The 23,197-nt window shown below is 39.4% G+C and overlaps 1 protein-coding gene across 1 annotated transcript in view; it reads right to left on the bottom strand.

The window, feature by feature from the left end:
• Nucleotides 1-20,264: 20,264 nt before the first annotated feature.
• Nucleotides 20,265-23,197, bottom strand: part of ZFC3H1 (zinc finger C3H1-type containing) — a gene marked incomplete at both ends in the record, with an annotated part of 64,854 nt that continues 61,921 nt past the window's right edge. Inside the window, 4 exons of the mRNA XM_080706362.1 lie at nucleotides 20,265-20,402; nucleotides 20,532-20,594; nucleotides 20,864-20,903; nucleotides 21,582-21,683. Coding sequence (XP_080562488.1) covers nucleotides 20,265-20,402; nucleotides 20,532-20,594; nucleotides 20,864-20,903; nucleotides 21,582-21,683 — 343 coding nt within the window. The remainder of the gene's footprint in view (nucleotides 20,403-20,531; nucleotides 20,595-20,863; nucleotides 20,904-21,581; nucleotides 21,684-23,197) is intronic.

The raw sequence follows: 23,197 nt of genomic DNA, 5'->3' as shown, positions 1-23,197 counted from the left end.
CGCGCTTGGGAGACTGAGACAGGAGGATCCTGCAGGTTCGAAGCCAGCCGCACTGGCTTAAGAGACCCTGTTTCCAAATAAAGTATAAAATAGGTCCGGGAGTGTAGCCCGTAGGTAGAAGGCCCCTGGGTTCCATCCCCAGTACCACCAAAATAATAAAAATAAATAAATAAATAAATAAATAAATAAAATCCTTGTCTGTCTCGTTCTCTACTTTCTTCCTGCTTTTCTCCTTCTTTCCTCTCATTTTTTATTTCAGACCACAAATATGAGACTACGGAGGTGAAAAACTCAACAACTGTGGCTAGTTATGCTCTTTTGGTCATAAATAATGAGGGAGAGTAGAGAGTTGCCAGGAGGATAACTGTGGTGATAAAATAAATAAATAAATAAAATAAAGAAGAAGGAAGGAAGGAAAGAAGAGAGAGACAGAAAGAATAAAAGAAAGAAGGGAGAGACAAAGAAAGAAAGAGAGAAAGAAAGAAAGAAAGAAAGAAAGAAAGAAAGAAAGAAAGAAAGAAGATTTCATAGAAAGTCAGAATGATACAACTGGGCCTCAGAGCAGTAGTATGGTGTTAAAGTGGAAGGCTTGACCCAGCCCTAGAAGGGATTATTCTTATTTGTTCATTCATTCATTTATTTATTTGTTATGTTTTGATTCTGGATATTGAACCCAAGGGCATTCTACCTCTACACACCCAAGCACCCATTTATTTATTTATTTGCTTGTTTATTTATTTATACCTCCGAACTACATCTTCAGCCATATTTTATTTTATTTTATCTTATTTTATATTTTCTTTGTTTATTTGTTTTGGTGGTACTGGGGATGGAACCCAGGGGCCTTCTACCTCCAGGCTACATTCCCAGACCTATTTTATCTATTTATTTATTTATTTTTGCGGGTCTGAGGATAGAATGCAGGGGGGTATTTGACATCCAAGCTACACCCCCGGCCCTATTTTTTATTCTTTATTTTGAAACAGGATCTCACTAAGTTGCGGAGAGCCTCACTGAGTAGCTGAAGCTCTCCGTGAACCACGATCCTCCTGTCTCAGCCTCCGAATGCTGGGATTACAAGTGTGTGCCAACACGCCTGGCTCCAGACCTATTTTATATTTTATTTGGAAACAAGGTCTGTGGGCCTTGTTTCAGTTGAGATGCTACCTGACAGAATTGTGCAATCCTCCTGTCTCAGCCTCCCAAGCACGGGGATTACAAGTGTGCGCCACCACGCCCGGCTTTATTTTATTTTTTGAAACAGCATCTCACTAGGTTAATGAAAGTTTCACTATTTGCTGAGGCTGCCCTTGAACATACAATCTTTCTGTCTCAACCTCCCAAGTACTGAGATTATAAGCATGTACCACCATGCCCAGCATTTATTTATGTATCTATTTATTTACAAGCATGTGCCACCAACTTGCTTGCTTGCTTGCTTTTTTTTTTTTTTTTTTTTTCGGGTTTGGGGATGGAACCCAGAGACATTCGACCTCCAAGCTACACCCCCTGCCCAATTTTTTATTCTTTATTTTGAAACAGGGTCTCACTGAGTTGTGGAGGGCCTCCCTAAGTAGCTGAGGCTGTCCCCGAACCACGATTCTCAGGTCTCAGCCTCCAGAATGCTGGGATTACAAGCGTGCGCCACCATGCTCATCAGGGCAGAGTAATCTTGTTGGCTTCTGCTATGGTTTAGATGTAAAAAAGCTTGCCTTGAAATTGAGTTGCGGATGCAATGGTTTGGAGAGGCAGTGAAAGCTTTGAGCAATGAGGCAGTTGTAGAGAGGAATGGATGTCTTCGTGAGGGAGTGGGCTCCTGTGACGAGATGCTTCTTGTAACAGCCAGCCTGGTTTCTTTGGTTTTCTTTTCTCTCTCCTACATGAACATGTATCTCCTTCTATTGCCCACCAGGAGCCAAAACATTACAGCGCCTTCACTGGCACCGTGCTCTCGGACTTCCTAAGCTCCAGAACTGTAAGCCCAAACACGCTTCTTTCCTTGTACATTACCCATGTATTTGAGTTTTAGTTATAGCAGTAGAAAACTGACTAAAACAGAACATTGGTACTAGAAATGGGGCATTGCTATAACAATACCTGAAGATGTGAAGGCAGCTGTAGTCACAGACAGAGGTTTGAAAGGTCTAGAAGAGCAGGCTAAACACAGCTAGAATGCCATGAAGGAGCATGAAGGTTGTTTCTGGTATAAGATTCAGAAGACAGAAAGACTGGGGGAAGCCCTGTGGTGGCGCAAACCTGTAATCCCAGTACTTGGGAGGCTGAGCCAGGAGGATCTCAGGTTTGCAGTCAGCCTCAGCAATTTGTTGAAGCTCTCTGAAACTTAGTGAGACCCTGTTTCAAAATAAGAGCTGTGTGTGGTGGTGCACGCTTGTAACCCCAGCATTTGGGAGGCTGAGACAGAAGGATCCTGGTTCTTGGACAGCCTCTGCTACTTAGTGAGGCCCTTTGCAACTCAGTGATACCCTGTTTCCAAATAAATTAAAAATAGGGCTGGGGGTAAAGCTCTGAGGGAGAATGCCCCTGGGTTCCATCCCCAATACTGCAAAAAAAAAAAAAAAAAAAAAAAAGGAATAAAATAGGGTTGGGGGTGTAGTTCAATAAAGAACACCCTTTCTCTGAGCCTGAGGGTTTTTGTTTGTTTGTTTGTTTGTTTGTTTGTTTTGTTTTTTTGGTGGTACTAGGATTCCTGGAAACCCTTCTACCTCCGGGCTACACTCCCAGACCCATTTTTTAAATATATTTTTAAATTTGGAAACAGAGTCTCTTAAGCCAGCGAGGCTGGCTTCGAACCTGCGTGATCCTCCTGTCTCTGCCTCCCAAGCACGGGGATTACAAGTGTACGCCACCACTCCTGGCTCAGCCTGAGTTCTAAAGAAGTGAAAAAAGTTTTAAAATAAAATAATAGGGCTGGTTTATTCCCATTCTTCTAAGGATCCTCCATGCTGTTTTTCACAGTGATTGTACTAATTTGAAATTCCACCAACAACATCATAGAGTTCCCACTACTCTGCATCCTCACCAGAATTTGTTGTTGTGTTTTGAATGATTGCCATTCAGGTTGGAGTTAGGTAAAATCTCAGGGTAGCTTTGATTTGTATCTTTCTGATTGCTCATGATGTTGGGAATTTCTTCATGCATTTATTGGCCATTTGAATTTCTTCTTTCATGAAATGTCTATTTAGTTCACTTGCCTATTTATTTATGTATTTATTTATTTATTTATTTATTTATTTATTTATTTTTGCAGGTCTGGGAATGGAACCCAGGGGTATTCGACCTCTGAGCTACACCCCCTGCCCTATTTTTTATCCTTTATTTTGAAACCATGTCTCACTCTGTTGCAGAGGGCCTCACTAAGTAGCTGAGGCTGTCTGCAAATTGCGATTCTCGGGTCTCAGCCTTCCAAATGCTGGGATTACAAGCGTGAGCCACCATGCCTGGCTACTTGCCCATTTTTTGATTGGGTTATTTGTTTTCTTAGTGCTGAGTTTCTTGAGTTCTCTGTACCAGCCAAGATGTCTATCAACGATGAATGGATTACAAAACTATGAGATATGTACACAATGGAATTTTACTCACCCGTAAAGTAAAACACAATTACATCATTTACAGGGAAATGGATGGAACTAGAAAACATTATGCTAAGTGAGATTAGTCAGTCACAAAACATAAGAAATTGGATGCTCTTCCTAATGTGAAAAACCTAGGGAAAAGATGGGTCATAGGAGGAACTTGAGACAAAGAAGGAGATACTGTAGATGAACAAATAATGCGACCTAACTGAGGGTATGGAAGAGGAGAAGAGGAAAATTCTCTAATGTTCATGATGTACATTAACAAACATATCAAAGTCAACCACTAAGCCAATCATGAGAAGGAGGGAGGGGAAGGGAATGGGGTGGGAATTGGGTAAGGGCTAATTGGGTGATGTGTGCATGTATGCCTCCACCATCTTGTATCCCATAAAGATGTATGACTACAATTCACCAATAAAAAAAATTTAAAACATAAAATAATAGGGCAAATACAGATCAATCTGTCACATTTTTCTTTTTTTTTGGGGGGGGGGTCTGGGGAATGGAACTCAGGGGCATTTGACCTCTGAGCTACACCCACTGCCCTATTTTTTATTCTTTTATTTTGAAACAGGGTCTGAGTAATTTGCGGAAGGCCTCACTAAGTAGATGAGGCTGTCTGCCAACTGTGATCCTCCGGTCTCAGCCTCCCAAATGCTGGGATTACAAGCGTGTATCACCACGTAACAACTTCCCAATAATAAACTTAACACTGGTGACTTTCCAGCATTAGCAATATTCTCTCCCCAGCCACAGGAAGTAATGAGTGATCACAGCTTCCTCTTATAGAGACAAACTCTTGATGGTTTTTCCATGGAGTGGCCAAAATCATGGTTCCTGTGGACAGCCTAGTTCAAGTTTTAAAAAGAGAGAAAGGAGCTGGGCGTGGTGGTGCATGCTCGTAATCCCAGTGCTTGGGAGGCTGAGACAGGAGGATTGCACAGGTTCACAGATGGTCTCAGCTACTTAGTGAGGCCCTCTGCTTATTTTGAGGCTCCTACCAGACACCCAGTCTTCCATCCACTTCATCTTCTGATCCATTCTGAAGGATTCTCAGTCTCCAGAACTGTGATAAATAAATGCTGGTTGTTTAGAAGTCACTTACCTTGTGGTATTTTTGTTGCAGAAATCTGTAAGGACCAAGGCACCAGTATATTAACTTTATTTCCCAATGGAAAAATAAGAAGTCCTGGTTTGTTGCTTTGTTACAGTAATTAGAAAAAGATTGTATAATTTTTATCCATTACAATCTCTGGAATATTCAAAAATTTCCCCTCTGTAATATGCAAGAAGGTTTAAAATTTTTTTTTCCCCTGTTTTTGACTGGAGGTATTTAAACTAGCCAAAATTCAATGGAGCCAAACAATTGGTCTTTTATACAGTTTATTTTTGTGATTTTAATAGTTTATAGCAGAGTATAGATTGTATTAATTTGGTTTTGTGTAGCTGATGCATAAGGTGAGGATACCACGGTAATGAGACGAGGTGGTTGGTATCAGCTAAAGCAGGTATAGTCCCATTCTAAAGGAAAATGGTACCAATGTGGGTTATTTCACTATTTGCAGGCCTTTTGACTGAAAACCACAGGAATTGCAAATATTTTCCCAATTTTTGTTATGACTCAGGCAGAACTATATAGAGGCATCCATGTAGTGAAAAATCAGGGCTTAGAAGTAAATTTTTCAGCCCTGATCCAGCCTTGGATGATTGACTCCAGCTCCAGCTTGATGCAATTTTCTAAGAGATCTCAGTCAGCAAAGTGCCCATGTGAGCCACCCCTAGATTCCTGACAAACAGATAGTGGTGTGGTATAATAAATGCTTGTTATTTAAGCTGTTAAGTTTGGGGATAATTTGTTACACAGCAGTAAATAACTAATGCAGCCCTCCTCTGAGTAAGCAAGAAATAGTGGTTCACTTACACTTCAAGAATAAATACTTAAAACTTGAGAAGTCAGGATTATTCCTTAGCATCAATTTTAGAGTAAGGAACACTAATAAGAATGAAGATTAGTTTTGTTCCACAAACCTGATAGACACGTATCTCATATATTGTACCAGGGTACCCATGGGGTATTTGTACCAGGACCCCCTCAGATACGGAAGTCCAAGGATTTCCTTAAACAAAGTAGTGTATTTGGAGCCGGGCATGGTAGCGCACGCTTGTAATCCCAGCATTTAGGAGACTGAGAGAGGAGGATACGGGTTCTCAGACAGCCTCAGTTACTCAATGAGGCCCTTTGCAACTCAGTGAGACCCTGTTTCAAAATAAAGAATAAAAAATAGGGCTAGGGGTATAGCTCAGAGGTAGAATGCCCCTGGGTTCCATCCCCAGTACTGCAAAATAATAAAAAATAAAAAAATAGATAAAGAAGTGTATTTGCATATAACCTACACAACACACCTATATACTTTAAATCATCTCTAGATTACCTATAATATCTAATACAATGAAAATAGTTCGTTGTTATTGAGAAATAATGACAAGAGAAACATCTGTACATGTTCAGATTGCATTTTATTTTTATTTATTTATTTTTATTTATTTATTTATATTTTTTTTGCGGGTCTGGGGATAAAACCCAGGGGCATTTGACCTCCAAGCTACACCCCCTGCCCTATTTTTTTTTATTTTTTTGGTGGGTCTGGGGATGAAACCCAGGGGCATTCGATCTCCGAGCTACAGCCCCTGCCCTATTTTTTATTCTTTATTTTGAATACTGGGTCTCACTGAGTTGCAGAGGGCCTCACTAAGTAGCTGAGGCCATCCGCGATCCTCCGGTCTCAGCCTCCCAAATGCTGGGATAACAAGCGTGCGCCACCACGCCCAGCTTCAGATTGTATTTTAAAAATGGGTTTTAATTTACTGTTGGTTGAATCTATGGAAAGTCCATACAGATGGCTGACTATAATGAGACAACCTAAAAACACTACAAGGCTGTGGGGACAGTCAAAACATGGTGTGTGTTAGGCTTCCTCACCTCTTTCTGGTAAAAGCCACTGTTGTATGAAAAATAACCACGCATGTCTTTGAAGACCCCACACTGTCTCACGGAATTCCGTGCCCTGGCAAATTGCCACTTTTGACCCGATTTGGCATGTAAACTGGACCGAGACAGTCCAGTGTGTGGATATGCTGATGTGTGGATATGCTCCCACGTGGGAGGCTCCGTGCAGAGCTCTCACATACTCAGCTGGCTGCCACGGGACACTGGAGGCAGCGGCCTCCTCTTTAAGTCTGCAGCAGCTGGAATAAAGATGTTTCACCAGCCGGGTGTGGTGGGGCACGCTTGTAATCCCCCCGCGCTGGCGTAAGAGACCCTGTTTCAAAAATATAAAATAGGTCTGGGAGTGTAGCCTGGAGGAAGAAGGGCTTCCAGGAACCCCAGTACCACAAAAAAAAAAAAAAGATGTCTTTCACCCTTGCCCACCACTCCTACCCCCAACACCTCGCTTCTTTTTCAGATGTACCAGATAAAAGCTACATCTAGCTGGGTGTGGTGGTGCACGCTTGTAATCCCCGCGCTTGGGAGGCGGAGACAGGAGGATCGCGCAGGTTCGAAGCCAGCCGCGCTGGCTTAACAGACTCTGTTTCCAAATAAAAATATAAAATAGGTCTGAGAGTGTAGCCTGGAGGTAGATGGGCTTCCAGGAACCCCAGTACCACCAAAAAAGAAGAAGAAGAAGAAGAAGAAGAAGAAGAAGAAGAAGAAGAAGAAGAAGAAGAAGAAGAAGCAGCAGCAGCAGCTACATCTTCCAGCCTTGGTTAGTTGTACAACAGTGGCTTATAGCTACTCTATTTCAGACATTAAAATAGATGTCCAGTGATTTGGGACATTTCTTCATTCTTTTGTTGTTGTTGTTCGTTTGGTTGGTTGTTTTTTGTTTGTTTGTTTGTTTGTTTGTTTGTTTGTTTGTTTTTTGGTAGTGCTGGGGTTCCTGGAAACCCTTTTCCAGCCTACACTCCCAGACCTATTTTATATATTTTTTATTAGGAAACAGGGTCTCTTAAGCCAGTGAGGCTGACTTCAAACCTGCATGATCCTCCTGTCTCTGCCTCCCAAGCACGGGGATTATAAACGTGCACCACTACGCCAGGCTCTTTGTATTTTAAACAATGGAAATCTATGAACTTCTCTCCAACCTACAATAGTGTTTCTCAAACTCCAATATGGAGATTTGTCACGGTCTGCTCGGCTAGACCGGGATGGGGTGGTGGCTCAAGATGGCGCCTAGGCACGTTGCCAAGTCACGAGGCTCACGAGGCTGGCGGTGCCCTGAGCCTGCGCAGTGAGCCCTATCAGGCGTCCTACGGATGATTAGTGATGCAGCGCCTCGTGCTACCACCAGCCCGCCTATGAGAGGGTTAGAAATGTGCATGCCCTAGCTGTGGGAAGCTTGGGATTGGTGGAGCGATGAGGGAGGGGTTATGAGACTGATATATATTTGCCTGCTGTGCGCATTGGAGGGAAAGCATTAAAGAGAGGAAGCATCATCAACAGACTCGACGTTTGTGTCTTCTTTCCTGGGGCTCTGCAGGTCAGAGCCTTAGGGACAGGACAAGTGGTGGCCCGTACGGGGAACGCCGGGGAACGCTGTGGGGTAAGTTCGCAGGTAAGCGACGAAGGGACAGCGCTGTGTAGGTTCGCAAGATTTAGCGATGAAGTAGAAAGCTTGCGGATTGCGACGAAGCAAGCCGTGGGGTAAGTTCGCAGGTACAGCACTGTGTAGGTTCACAGGATTTAGCGACGAAGTAGAAAGCTCGCGGATTGCGACGAAGCAAGACTTATCATGGGGTCTAAGGTTATGAAAGTCAAAGAGGCTCTCTGTAAGATTCTTTTTAAGGGAGGAGTGAAAGAAATGGGCAGCTTAAAGCAGACATAATGATGATAAATCAAAGAGTGGACCTATTACAAGAACAGGTCGACATCTTGGGACAGATGGCCATGGTACCATGTATTCAAAAATTGTCTGGATTATGCATAACCTCTGTGCAGTATAAGAATTTTTCCCATGCAGGCAATCTATCCCGACAGATAGGCAGAATGCTTCTGGGAAATTGGAGCCATAAATTTGAACAGACTATGACAGAACCTCGAGCGTCCATTGTCGCGATCAAATCTACCCATGTGAAGATTGCCTCAGTACAACAATGGATGGACCTGATACAGGGGACAGTGAGCTTCTTAAGAAATTGGGGTGTGTGGCATTCTGGGCATTTTTTGCTGGTGGTAGTATGCTGTGTCCTGGTTGGATATATCAGGTGTATTTGACAACAAACTGGTGCAAGCTCTGGCTGCCCTTGAAGCTGGCTCATCTCCTCACGTATGACTCAATATGCTGGATCGGTAGTCAAAGACGGGTACGATCGTCCCCGGGATCATATCAACCTAAGACAGGGGAGTAATCATGCTATTGCTTTCCCGATGACGGGTAAGAATGATCCTTGAGGTTCGACAACCTAAGACAGGCACAGTCCCGAGCCTTAATTTAATAAAACAAAAAGGGGGAGATGTCGGGGCCCACTCGGCCAGACTGGGATGGGGCGGTGGCTCAAGATGGCGCCTAGGCATGTTGCCAAGTCACGGGGCTCACGAGGCTGGCGGTGCCCTGAGCCTGCGCAGTGAGCCCTATCAGGCGCCCTACGGATGATCAGTGACAGAGCGCCTTGTGCTACCACCAGCCTGCCTATGAGAGGGTTAGAAATGTGCATGCCCTAGCTGTGGGAAGCTTGGGGTTGGTGGAGTGATGAGGGAGGGGTTATGAGACTAATATATATTTGCCTGCTGTGCGCATTAGAGGGAAAGCATTAAAGAGAGGAAGCATTATCAGCAGACTCGGCATTTGTGTCTTCTTTCCTGGGGCTCTGCAGGACGGAGCCTTAGGGACGGGACAGAGATTATCACATGGAACACTTATTAAAATACAATGTCTGACTCAGTAGGTCTGGGTTGGGGTCCAATATTCTGTATATCTTACAAGTTCCCAGAAGTCCCTGTGGATTCAGAACCACACTGAGAAGAAAAGGCCTAGATCACCGTCATCTTTTCTGTAGCGCATTCCCTATACTAGGGAATGGGGGTGGGAGCTGTATTTTCTTATTATCTCTTTGCAAGTGTTATCACCCATCAACACTATTTTGCTTCCAAACCACCTTTATTAGAGCTTTTGCCAGATATATATAATCCCACACCTAACCTTACTTGATTTAATCTTTTATTGTCTCTACTTGTTCTTCAGGTATCCCTTTGTCTAATGAAAAGTGTGTGTGTGTGTGTGTGTGTGTGTGTGTGTGTGTGTGTGTGTGTTTTAGTACAGAGGTATTCTAACTCCAAGCTATACCTCTGGCCTTTTTACAAATTTTTATTATTTTTAATTTATTTATTTTTTTTGGTGGTACTGGGAGTGGAACCCAGAGGCTTTCTACCTCCGGGCTATACTCCCAGACCTATTTTATATTTTATTTGGAAACAGGATCTCACTAAGTTGCCGAGAGCCTCACTAAGTAGCTGCGGCTGGCTTTGAAACTGTGCGATCCTCCTGTCTCATCCTCCCAAGCGCGGGGATTGCAAGCGTGCGCCACCACGCCTGGCTAAATTTTTATTTTTTTTACTTATTTATTTGGTACTGGGGATTGAACCCAGGGGCATTCTACCTCCGAGATATACCCCCAGCCCTGTTTTTTATTATTTATTTTGAAACAGGGTCTAAGTTGTGGAGAGCCTAAGTAGCTGAGGCTGGCTGCAAACCTGTGATTCTCCCGTCTCAGCCTCCCAAGTACTGGGATTACAAGGGTGTACCACCCTGCCAGGCTCATGATTCAGTTTTGACAGGGGGTGGCAGGGGCAGTGGTTGATGAGAATGAACAACATTTAATATCTGAAACTCCCAGACGTATGATTTCAGATGCAGTGAATCTAGCCGTCACCAGAATCGTCTTTTCTCCTCTCTCCTCTGGGGCTTCCCTCCCAGAGGCACAAACAGCCGTGCTGAGGAAATGCAGTCCCGGGATAGTATTCCACTAGCTCAGTAATCCAGAGGCTTCGCACTACTGCTCAGCGGACCACCTGCACGTGAGGTTTTAAGATGCCAACTAAGGGCATGTACACAGGGACAACTTTCTGGCTTTGCCTCTTACTACCTTTATGACTTGGTTAACTTCTTATGATTCAGTTTATACCCATAAAATGAAGATCATAATATTTCATTGAGTTGTTTGAAATTTAAATGTTAGTAAACCTCAAGCACTTTGAACATGATCTGGTAAGAGGAAAGCCTCAACAGTGTTAGTTCTCCAGTGTCCAGGCCCAAGCCTAGAATGATCAGCCAACTTTGGGAAATGTGCTTTTATCTTCCTTATTCCAAACTAAAGAATTAGAGACTTAAAGAATGTAAGGGATGTTGATGGTTCACTAAACATTTTCTTCATACATGTTCAGTAAAAGTTAGGCTCAAGTCACTAAATTTTACAGTCTGTTTACTTGATGGTGGTAATGTTTAGTTGTGCCCCCAAATATGTGATTGATTGATTGATTGATTGATTTTATTGTGGTGGTACTGGGGTTCCTGGAAACCCTTCTACCTCTGGGCTACATTTTTTTATACTTTTATATAAAAAGTGACCTATTTTTAATACTTTTATTTGGAAACAGAGTCTCTTAAGCCAGCAAGGCTGGCTTCGAATCCTCCCGTCTCCGGCTCCCAAACACGGGGATTACAAGCGTGTGCCACCACGCCTGGCTACCTTCAGACATAGCATTTGGAAATATTTTACCCCATTCTATCAGTAACTTTTAACTCTGTTTACATTGTCTTTGGATGCACAATATTTTTTTTATTTTTAGGAAGTTTATTCTTTTGTTGCCTGTGCCTTTGAAATCATACCCAAGAAATCACTGTCAATTTCAATGTTGTGAAGTGGTATGACCCAGGTTTTCTTCTAAGAGTTTATAGTCTTAAGATTTACATTTAGGTCTTTTATCTACTTTGAGTTAATATTTGTATATGATGTTAGATAAGGGTCCAACTTTATTCTTTTTCATGTAATTATTATTTTTCAACAATTAGTGAAAGGATCATTATTTCCTTCACCAAATGTTCTTGGAAACCTTGTCAAAAATAACTTGACCATATATGGAAGAATTTATTTCTAGCCTTTTTCTTTTACTCCACTGGTTTATATATCTGCCTTTATAGCAGTACTACACGGTTTATACTTTATAAACGGTAGCTTTATAAGGTTTGAAATCAGAAAATGTACATCTTCTAGCTTTGTTCGAGATTATTTTGGGTATTTAGAGTTCATATTTCATGTTAGATTTTTTTCTAGAAAAAAATGTATGATAGTTTACCTTAAAAAATAATTTAAAAAATCCTCTGGTAAGAAAGAAAGCAAAAAGAAACATTGAAATGTTATCTCTAAGTGATCAAAAGTTTGATATCAGACAAATGAATCTGTTATGTGAAATTATCATTGTTAATTTTGGATAAATTGCTATAAAATTAGATGTCAACGACTAGGCCAAGCATGGGAAGGAGGGAAGGGGAGGGAATGGAGTGGAGATTGGGTAGGGGCTAACTGGGCGATGTGTGTATGTATGTCTACACAAGTTTTTTTTTATCCCATTATGATGTATGAATACAGTGCACCAAAAAAAAAATTTAAAAAAAAAAGGTCCTGTTTCCCCCATGCTTCCTTCACCAGTGCCCTGGAGTGATGGATGAGCTGATCTCAGGTCTAATTTCAGTTAATGCTACTTCAGCCTTTGGGCCATGAGCCCTTTTACAGGACACGACTAGTGGAACCACATGCAGAAGCCCTTTTGGGAATGAAATCACACAGGACAGAGCAAATGCCTAGCTCTGTTCTTATGGCGTGCCATACCAGGCAACCGTGGCCCACCAACGTGAACTTAAGGAGAAAACTCTTAAGCCTCTGTTATTCTCATCTTGTCAGTCCTAATATAAAAGGCTACCTCATAATGGAGTAGAAACCCTGGATTTATTCTTGACTATTGTGATTCATACCCCTTTCCTCTTCAGTAGATCAGATTTATTTAGAACCATATTAATAATCGCAAATGACTATTACACTTCTTTTCGCTCTGCATTCTGTGACTTTTCTCTTTCCATCACGGGGATCAGAGTTTCAGCCAAGTTTGGCCTAATTAAAGTCATAGTTAAAAAGAAGAGCAATTCCTCTCTCTTAAAAAGTATGTTCCTAGGGTTTTATCTCCAATGCAAACTTTATGCAAGTTCTCTTTGTCTGATGAGGTCATTTTATGACTTCTGCCTGTGACAATGAGCCACATGGTCAATGCCATGTTCTTTACAGGAATCTCAAAGAAAAAGTTCAGAAAGTGGCTTAGACGATTGCTACTCTTTAAGTACTACATTGAGAGATAGTGTTTAATCACCTATTACATTGCAAAAGGAGTTTAACTCACTGAGTTCTTAGAATTGAAAAAAGGGACAAATAGCTGGGCGTGATGGCATACGCTTGTAATCCCAGCATTTGGGAGGCTGAGACAGGAGAATTGCGGTTTGTGGGCAGCCTCAGCTGCTTAGGCCCTTTGCAACCCAGTGAGACCCTGTTCCAAAATAAACAATAAAAAAGATAGGGCTGGGGGTGTAGCTTTGAAGTACCAAGCCCCTGGATTCCATCCCCAGTACCGCAAAACAAAACAAACAACAAAAAAAAAACCAGGGACAAAATTTTTGCATTGATCCTTTTTGACTTAAAAATTAAAGTCAAAACCATGTTTTTTTCTTTAACTTTTGCAGTACTGGGGATTGAATTCAGGGCCACTCTTAACTCCAAGATACATACCCAGCCCCATTTTATCCTTTTATTTGAAACAGGGTCTAAGTTGTGAAGGGCCTCACAAGTAGCTGAGACCCTCAAACCTGCAATCCTCCTGTCTCAGCTTCCCAAGTGTGGGGATTACACGTGTGTACCACCACACTTGGCTCCAAAACCATCAGTTTTGTGGGGTTTTTTTTGTTGTTTGTTTGTAAATTTGCTCTTTTCCCTCATTTTACTGATGCATTGTAAATCATGGAGTACAAGATGTTGGGGGCATACACACTCACATCACTGCTCAATTAGCCCGTCCCCAAATTCCACCACATCCCTGTCCCCTCCCCCCTCCCTCATGTTTGGCTTACTCATTGGCTTTGATATGTTTGTGAATATATATCATGTACATTTGGGAATTTTGCTCTTCCTCCCAACCACTCAGTTGGGTCACCTTATTATTTAGATGGCAGTTCTATTTTGAGGCTGGGAGTGGAACCCAGGGCCTCATGCAAGTTAGGCATGTGCTCTACCACTAAGCCCTGCCCCTTGCCCCTCTCTAGTTTTTTCCTTTCAGCACTGGGGATTGAGCCTAAGTACACTTTACCACTAGACTATATCCCGTTATTTTATTATTTAGCAATGGAAGCCAGGGCCTCACATATGCACTCTAGTGCTGAGCTACAACCCCAACCCTTTTTAAAATCCTATTTTGAGACAGGGTTTCACTAAACTGCTCAGGCTAAGGCAAGAGGTACTTGAGATCCTCCTGCCTTAGCCCGCTGAGTATCTGGGACTACAGGCATACTTCACTACACACATAGTTTGGTTATCAGAGACAGCAACTAACTGGAAAGATCGACTGACAAAAATGTAATTACATATAGGAATTAAACTGTTATTTTGTAGTAGCTCTGCCTTTTTTGGAAAAGGAACCAGGAGGATCACAGGTTCTTGGCCAGCCTCAGCTACTTAGTGAGACCCTGTTTCAAAATAATGAAAAATAGGGCTGGGGGTGTAGCCTGGAGGTAGAATACCCCTGGGTTCAATTCCCAGTACTGAAAAAGGAAAAAAAGGAAAAACGGCCTCACTAGGTTGCTTATTTTCACCAATTTGCTGAGGCTGGTCTCAAACTGAGATCCTCCTGTCTCAGCCCTCCAAGTATTAGGATTATAGGTATATACCACCATCCCCAGCTACTCTTTATTTTTTTTTAAAGCTAAATTTTTTGTTGTTTTCGTTCTGGGTTTTGAACCCAGGGTCATTCTAACTCTGAGCTATAACCTCAGACCTTCTTATTTTTTGAAATAGGATCTAAGTTGCTGGTGGTCTTGCTGACTTCAAACCTTTAATCCTCATCTCCATCTCCCAAGTGCTGGGATTACAGGCATGGACCACCACACTCAGCAAAAGATAATTTCTATTACATGACCCCTTAACATCCCTGAAGTAGGTGCACATATATTTTGCAGATTAGGAGATGGAAAAGGAAAGATTCAATGACATGCCCTCATGACTACACAGCTGGTTAATGATAGAGCTAAAAGCTTTTACATTAATCACACTGGTTCATACTCCTGTATGATCTCAACTATTTCTCTGTAGCTTCATTTCAACCAACATGAAATACCAAATCTATGCACACACAGACTCATGTGACTGCCTGATGTGCCAAGTAGAATGTACGTTTTGGCCTTGGCAGCAGATACTCTAATTATCTCCAGTAATGTAAACAGATAACCAGTTCTCCTAGCATTCAATTTCTTTAGGGATCGACTGTCATTCTATTTCATAAAGCTTACTTCACTAGGCAAAAACATTTTTGAGATTTAACTTGCTTGATTAACCAAACACTACTATAAACCCAACTTTGATTTCAGCTTGACCTGACAACCAGTCTTGAAGCTTTCTTTCCAATTAAAAGAAAATGTAGCATATACTTTTTAAGAATGGATGTGAAAATAACTTTCATATTTGGAGTTAGGCTTTTACTTGATTCATAGAAGATGGCCTTTTTGTTTCTCATGTTTCAATATTGAATGCCTTTCACAACTTATTAGTCTTTTATAAAATATTCACGTATCCTATGGCATTTGGAACACAACTGACTCATGTGTTCTGAATATCCTACTCAGTTTTCCATGGAATAAGTTTTGTCTTAACCTGAGGCCCTCTAAAAATCACAATCATGTCACTTAGTCTGTGTTAGTCTCAGAGACCCCAGAACCTCTGCTTCCTTGATAAAACCAGTAAGCACATTTTCCAAACTCATGCAAATGTTTTTGATTCTCACAATCATTTTATTCCTGGCCTTACTTAGCTTTCAGTTGATTACAAACATTTTTGGTACCAGTCTAAAATCACTTGGTAAAATCATTTAAAGCATTTAGGACACTTTGGTCTATTTCTGGGTAATTATTCCAACAAATAGAAAAATAACTGACTCTTAAAAGAGTAATGGAAAACAACTATGTAGCTCTCACTGGGATTGAACAAGTACTCTGCAAGTTTTAAATACTAATAAATGCTGGAAATAGCATTTATTCATGCATTAGCCAAGAAGAAAAAAGTAAGTCTTGTGGCAGCAGTTGTAATTAGTTATCAGACTTTCCATAAGTCCGTGTAAGCTGGGTCTAAGGTCATTCCTAATTAGTCAAATTTGTGTGGATTTCCAAGTATCAGTTGGTCATAAAAGGACTCTCTTCTAGACACTTAAATTACTATAGAGTTTTACACATCTTACCTGTTATCATGTCTAACAAACTGTCAATTGTGAATTAAATCAGCATGAAATCAGAACTTTTCAGAAACTTTAAAAATGTACTAGTTTCTACATGTGTACGAATCATTTACAATACTCAGGTTTAAATGGCCCATAAGTTTCAGACATAACATTATTGACTTCAATTTTTCCTTGTTCTATTCATGGCTTAGTCAATAATTCCCATTCAATCAGAAAAACTTTCCCTACCTCCAATTCAATTTAAGATCCCCTCTGGAGCTGCTTCCTTGGGCTATACTCTTTTATTTCTGCTCGACTCTATTCATCATTGTATTTAGTGCCTAGCATAGACCTCAAATGGATTCTGGGGGGGGGGGGAAATTCCTGGTTCCTTTTTGCGAAGACTCTGAGAAACATGTAGTGCCCCTTTTGCAAAGGTAACTAAATGAAAAGTGAGGACAAATTCTATATCCATTTTGGCATTACAGATATCTCAACCAAGCAATGCTCAAAAAGAAATGTGTAACTATTAGTGAGGAGGGTTGTGTGGTGGTAGAAGATGAGAATGCGGGCAGGGAGGGACAGCAAGTTCGTAGGTGGCTGTTCATGGCCCCTCTCTCCAGTGAAATGTACAACTGAGGAACACCTGCAGAAACTGAATGAACATTTTGATGGCATATAGAACAGAGCCAAAACCATTTTTTTTTTTTCCAGGTTATCTATATCACCTACATTAAGAAGCACAGGGCATGAAAAACTAAAGATCCAACTGTGAAATTGTGAGACAAAAAAACAAAACAAAAATAAAACAACAACAAAAAACAGTATCAGAAATGATCCCTAGAAATCTAACTTTCCTTAAAAGCTATTGTTCCAAAATATTCTATGTAATAACTACTGTTAATCTGTTAATGTGTTCCTAGGGACAATGATACATTTGCAGACATAATCCCCAAACATGAAACTTCACTAAAATTGTATTTCTCCACTCTTCCCTCATACTTATATTAACATTCAAATATGAAAGTAGACTTAAGGATACTATGACTTATGTGTGAACATATGACAGGTTGTACCAAGATGGCCCTGCTTTTGATTCTAGCCACAGGTTCTTACTTTTTCAATAACCCTGGAAAATAAATATTTGAGTTACAATCTATAATAAAGTCCCTCTATATTTGTTGTTAGTTTTAATCACCTTTTGCTTGCCTGCTTAGTTCCTTTAACTCTTAGATGTTGCACCTGGAGATTCTTACTTACTTTATGATATAAGTTTATATACCCTTTAATTGAAAGCAAACCGCCTTAGATAATCCTGTGACAACAATGTTACAAGGTCCACTTTCCGTTAAAAGGCAAATAGAAATATTAGGCTGTTCTCTAAAATGAAGAAAAACACATAAAAAATACTGTAATCTACCACTCCATTTCCTTGATCAAAGATAAAACTCCACAGCACAAAAATGCCTCTTTGTGTGTCTTTTTCCCAAGTGGGGGTGGGAGAATATAAGGAGTTATAGTTGTCATAGTTCTCAGTGATTATCTTCTTGTAAGACATTCTGCTCAAAGATTTTAAATTGTTTTTATATTCAGGTTACTAACTATTTCAACTTGATGCCAATATTTTGTCTAATATCTTAATTATTATGCATTAAAAATACAAGTAAAACTGAATATAGTGAAAGGAACATATATCTCAGTCTTAAGCAGTGTTTGCTATTTTTATATGGAAATTAAAATGAATTTGCAAAATGACAAGGAAAAAAGGTGACATAAGAGAATGGTTTCAAGGTAATATAAATTTTTTAAGATACCTTCATTGTTTTATTGATTTATATGTGGTACTGGGGATGGAACCCAGGGGTGTTCCTCCTGCTATAGCCCCAGCCCTTTTTTATTTTGAAACATGCTTGCTAAGTTACAACACTCTGATCTTGAACCTGTGATCTTCCTGTCTCAGGACTGTAGGTATGTTATTACGTATTAGGTATGAATTAGGATGATAGGTATGTGCCACTACACATGGCTTTTTTGTGATTTTAAATAGCAGTATGAAAACTGATCATAAAGAAAACATGGTCTATTCCTACATGACTGTGGATGACAAATGAATGGCAAACCTTGGAGGTTCTGCAGTATACAGTCTGCATGGATGGACTTCAGAGCTGCATGCACCAACTCAAAGGACTGGGAATGGAACCCAGGGGCATTCTACCTCCGAGCTACACCTCCAGCCCTATTTTTTATTCTGTATCTTTAAACAGGGTCTGCGTTGCAAAGGGCCTCACTAAGTAGCTGAAGCGGTCCTGTCTCAGCCTCCCAAATGCTGGGATTACAAGCGTGTGCCACCACGCCTGGCTTCAAAGGACTCTTAAAAAGAAAACATGCAAAACAGTTATTGTTGATGGAATTGTTAGTGTAACAAAAGCTCAAAAGTTGGCTATGTCTCTAAAAAACTACTGAGACATTTCAGTTAAAAAGTTAATATCACAATCATTAAACTATAGAAGACCAACTGGAAATATTTTTCTAAGCACCCAGTAAGTTTCCAAATAATCAGAGCAGAAAAAGCTTCCAAGATTAAAATTTTAAATGCAAAAAATGGAGGGATACCCCTTTGGGATAACACCCAGTTTCTTTGGTTTTTAGGGAAAAACCAATAAGCCTCCAGGACTTTGTGTTGTAGTTACAAAATTAAAGACACTAACGCAAATAGTTCTCATCTTAACCCTATCAAATAGAACTTACTAGTCAAAAAACATAATGTCTGGTATGCACATGGTAGGGCCTCAAAATATGGTTTTATTTTGGGTAAGCCTTATACATATGTAAAGATGTACAAGTGTTTGTTATTTCATGGGCTGTTGTTTTGTCTCCAACAATTAGATTTCATGTAGCTAGCTCTAAGACCAAATTTTTGGAGCATGTATCATTACCAGCTTTCTTTCTGCCAAGTCTCAATATAAAGTGAACAAAACAAAAAGCCATATATTTATATGTGGCCATATTAATAATTAACACGAGACAGCATATCACTAACCAAATATTCAAACTACTGTTGGAAGACATTTTCTAAACACTGATTTTTAAGTACAAAGAGTTTAATGGTCTTGTAAACCTATCTGTTCATTGTTGTTAAAAGATGATCCATCTTGCCACTAATTTAAAAAGACGATTTTTCTTTTGATGGGAAAGTCATTTAAGGATAAGAAAGTTTTGTTATTAATATGGTGAATACCCCTTTCTTATGTTTCAACCCTTTCCCACCAGAGTGTGAAAAGTGAATAAAGACAGCAACGTTTTTTAGAAAGTTAACTTATATTAAAAATATTTTGTATATAAACAATTTTAATACTACAAAGTATTTCAATACAAAGCAGTTCAAATATTAACTGTTCTTTAAACTGTTAAACTTTATTATAAATTAAAATTTCTTTACAAAAAAATTGCACATAATATTTGACCACTCTTAGGTTCTGATGCACTGGCATTTGCAATAGTTTCTTTAATCTTCAAGTTAAACAGTCTCAGCAAGGAGTCCAGAACGTAGAAAGGGCAATAAACAACCCTGATAGTAACATTCAAGTGCAACTAGCAGACTTGTGGCCATGGCAGTTACACTTTCCTTAAGATGGACTGCTTAAGTTTTAAATCCTGAAATGAAGAATCTCAAAAGATTTAAAAAGGAGGAACTAAAAGGGACTGCCTGCTTTTTTACTGTAAACACAGCCCTGAAAATTAAATCCCAAACAAGAATCTCTCAGGCATCAGAGAGTGTCAAGTGAATCAGGAATAGCACAACATAAAGGGAGAAAGTAAAAAAACAAAAACAAACAAACAAACAAAAAAAAAAACAAAGTAAAATTAAAATAAATGTCAGTCACTTTGAGGAGCTATACTTACGTACATGATGTTATGAGAATCTGGCAGGGCCTAGAAGCAGGCCAAACAGGAAGTTCATTTATCCAACCGAAGAGGATCATGTTCATTGCTTCTGGTTTTGTGGACAAGATATTGTACGGGACTTGATATGATCAATAATGCTTGTCTGCCTTACGCAGACCTTAGCCAGGGATCAGCCTAATCTTGAAGAATCATTCAAATAATTTTGGCAATTATTATAAGGACTTAGAACTGACTGCACCCAGTGTTCAGTGATTCTTGCTTTCTGTTTTGTAACTGTTTAAATTTAAGAGCTCATTTAGGCTGACTCCAATTTCTTGGCACTTGGAAACTAGTTTTCTCAGGTTATCAGTTTTACCTCCTTCTGATGCTTCAAACAAGAGTTGCTGTAAAAGACAGGGAAGCAGAGAAGTAAGACATAGCTAGAGATTGAGCATTACCACATCAATGGATATGGCACATGCAGAAAATTTATAGGAAAACATCAAGGTAAAATAAAAGATAAAAAGCATTACATCTTTCCACAGTGATGCACAAAGAGGTAACTTCTGTAAGGCTCTCTGATACAAACGGTGGACCTATAAGATAGATACACACACGATTCCATCAGAAAACATGATGAAAAACACCTTCATCATCCTGTTTAAAGTGGTGGGTACTTAACAAAATACTAGTATTCAAGATAAAATGGAGGTGTTTAATTTTGGAGTTTCCAGATTTAGAATTCTTGAAATGTTAACTTCTATGCTTTAATCTTTTTAAAATGAGAAGTCAACAAAAGGGGTAGAAATAGCTAAAAGAAAGAGAAGCAAAACAGTGACCCATCTGATATTCAGTTATGGCTTACCTCTCTTTGTCCCTTTAGAACAATCTCAGCAGCAATGGCTCTAAGGGGGGGAAAAGGAATATAGAAAAGGGAAAAGAAAAATTTATATATCTTTGAACAAAATGAAATGCCACCACTGGCAGAATACTGACTGTGAGTACAAAACTTCCTGAAAGTAACAGGCTACACTTCCAAGGAGGGTAACCTACAGTGAAAAGAAAAATTCAACAATTTTTATCAACTTTACAAGAATAAAAGAGACCAGTGTTTTGAACATAATTAACGTTCATAGAAAAAAACAAAAATAACAAAAACAAAAACCAACCAAACAAAAAAAACCCCTCATCATTACTAGTGAAAAATACTTGGCCCTAACACCTTTAGAAGAAATCAGACTCTACCAGGAAAATCCCACATTTTAAAGAAGACAGTCTTAAAAATGTCTATACTATACTTATTTGATAATAATATTATTATCTAAATGTTTTCCTTCAGAAAAAATTAAAAATCTATCTTTTTTTGCTTTTTGAGTTAGCTCTTAAATGAGCACTCACACTTTTGGTACTGAACTGCAGTAAGTTAAGTGCCAAAAACAAATTTAAGTGAGAAATCTGTCCAGAAAAAAAAAAAATATATATATATATATATATATAGATGTCATTTCAGATTTACCTGTATGGAGCAAATCTTATAAATAAAAGCAATAGCTATAAAAACATGTACACGATTGTTGCATTACATTTTCCAGGTGGCCAGGCATGTTGGGATATTATATGTAAACATCTTGGCTTGAAGTTTCAGAATTTGAACATTGCTTTCTTCCCATTCGTGCTGAAGTAGCCTGTAAAGCACATTCAGAAAAATGAACAAAGCACTGAAAGTGCAGGGGACCCCAAATGTGCTCTAAGCAGAAAGTCTGATGAGGTATAAAGTTTGGTCAGTTAGCAAATATTTGTAGGAGGCCTCTCACAAGAATTACCCTAGGATAAGAAATGTGCAAACTACAAGACATCCTAGATTTATGTTTTAATGAACTAAAATAGGCCCATGCATTCCTGCAGAATCAAAAGCATTCTCTCCAAATAAGACTTCTCTCTACCCCAAACTAAAATAAGTAATGATTTGACATATTAATGCAATTTCCTGATATTTTCTTTTATAGAATAGCTCAACTTGAACTAAAATGTAAATATACTAAGTTCTCTCCTCTGAGAAAAATAAAATGACAAAGAGAACCACAAGGAAATAAATAATCAAAAACACACAAGTGAGGATTTACCAATAAAACCAACAAACCACCTATATTCTAAAATGCCTATCATGTTAAAAATTATTGCAAATGCAATCACATTTTCTATTTAATGTTTTACTAAAGATGATGTTTCATCATTCAAATTTCTATTTACAAGCTAATATGCTTGCTAAGAAATATAATTATAAAACACTATGATTAGTTTTGTCACAACCTTTGGCCTTGAGTGCTTTTTTTAAATTCATGCCATTTTGCCCATATACATGCTGAGATGTAAATACTTTAAAAGATAAGGAAATATTTGGTAAATACTTTTAAGTATCTTATGAACTATAAAACAAACTTAGGATTGATGCAAAGATACAACTGATACAGTGGGAATGAGTGCACAAGTAGAATCCCAAGCTAAGTACGCTAAAGTACCATTCTAAATTAAAAACAGTTCTTGAGGGTGAAAATACGTTTACTCTATCAGAGTAGAGAAATCTCCTTATTCTATTTGAATGCATCAAAGCCCTAGATCAGTGCTTCTCAAGTATGATTTTCAGAGCTCAATTTAGGGAATTTTTTTTTTTTTTTTGCAGGTCTGGGGGTGGAACCCAGGGGCATTTGACCTCCGAGCTACACCCCCTGCCCTATTTTTAATTCTTTATTTTGGAACTGGGTCTCACTGAGTTGCAGGGGGCCTCACTAGGTAGCTGAGGCTGTCCGCGAACTGTGATCCTCCGGTCTAAACCTCCCAAATGCTGGGATTACAAGCGTGCGCCACCACGCCTGGCTGGGAATCTGTTTTTAAAAAGCATTCCAGAACATTCCAATGCATACAGATATTTGAGAGCAACTGCACTATAAAAATATGAAAACTTCTTTAGTTATTCCCTTATCATGTAAAACCAATTTATTGCTTATAATGCACATTAAGGATAGACAGTGTGTGCTTAGATTAACTTTACTTCAATACACACACACTCCCTAGTTTTCTGAAGTGAGTATATATTTTTATACTGGACTTTGCAGGAATAGCTAACAATGGCTTAACAGTTCTGGAATTAAAGTGGTATGTTCCCAAAAAGAAACAGTGAAAATACTGTTTTATCAAGTTT

Source organism: Muscardinus avellanarius (genome assembly GCF_963383645.1).
Source record: "Muscardinus avellanarius genome assembly, chromosome: 11".
In the NCBI taxonomy this organism is placed as follows: domain Eukaryota; kingdom Metazoa; phylum Chordata; class Mammalia; order Rodentia; family Gliridae; genus Muscardinus; species Muscardinus avellanarius.
The sequence above is the reverse complement of the archived record's forward strand: the minus strand, read 5'-3'. Positions and strand labels throughout refer to the sequence as shown.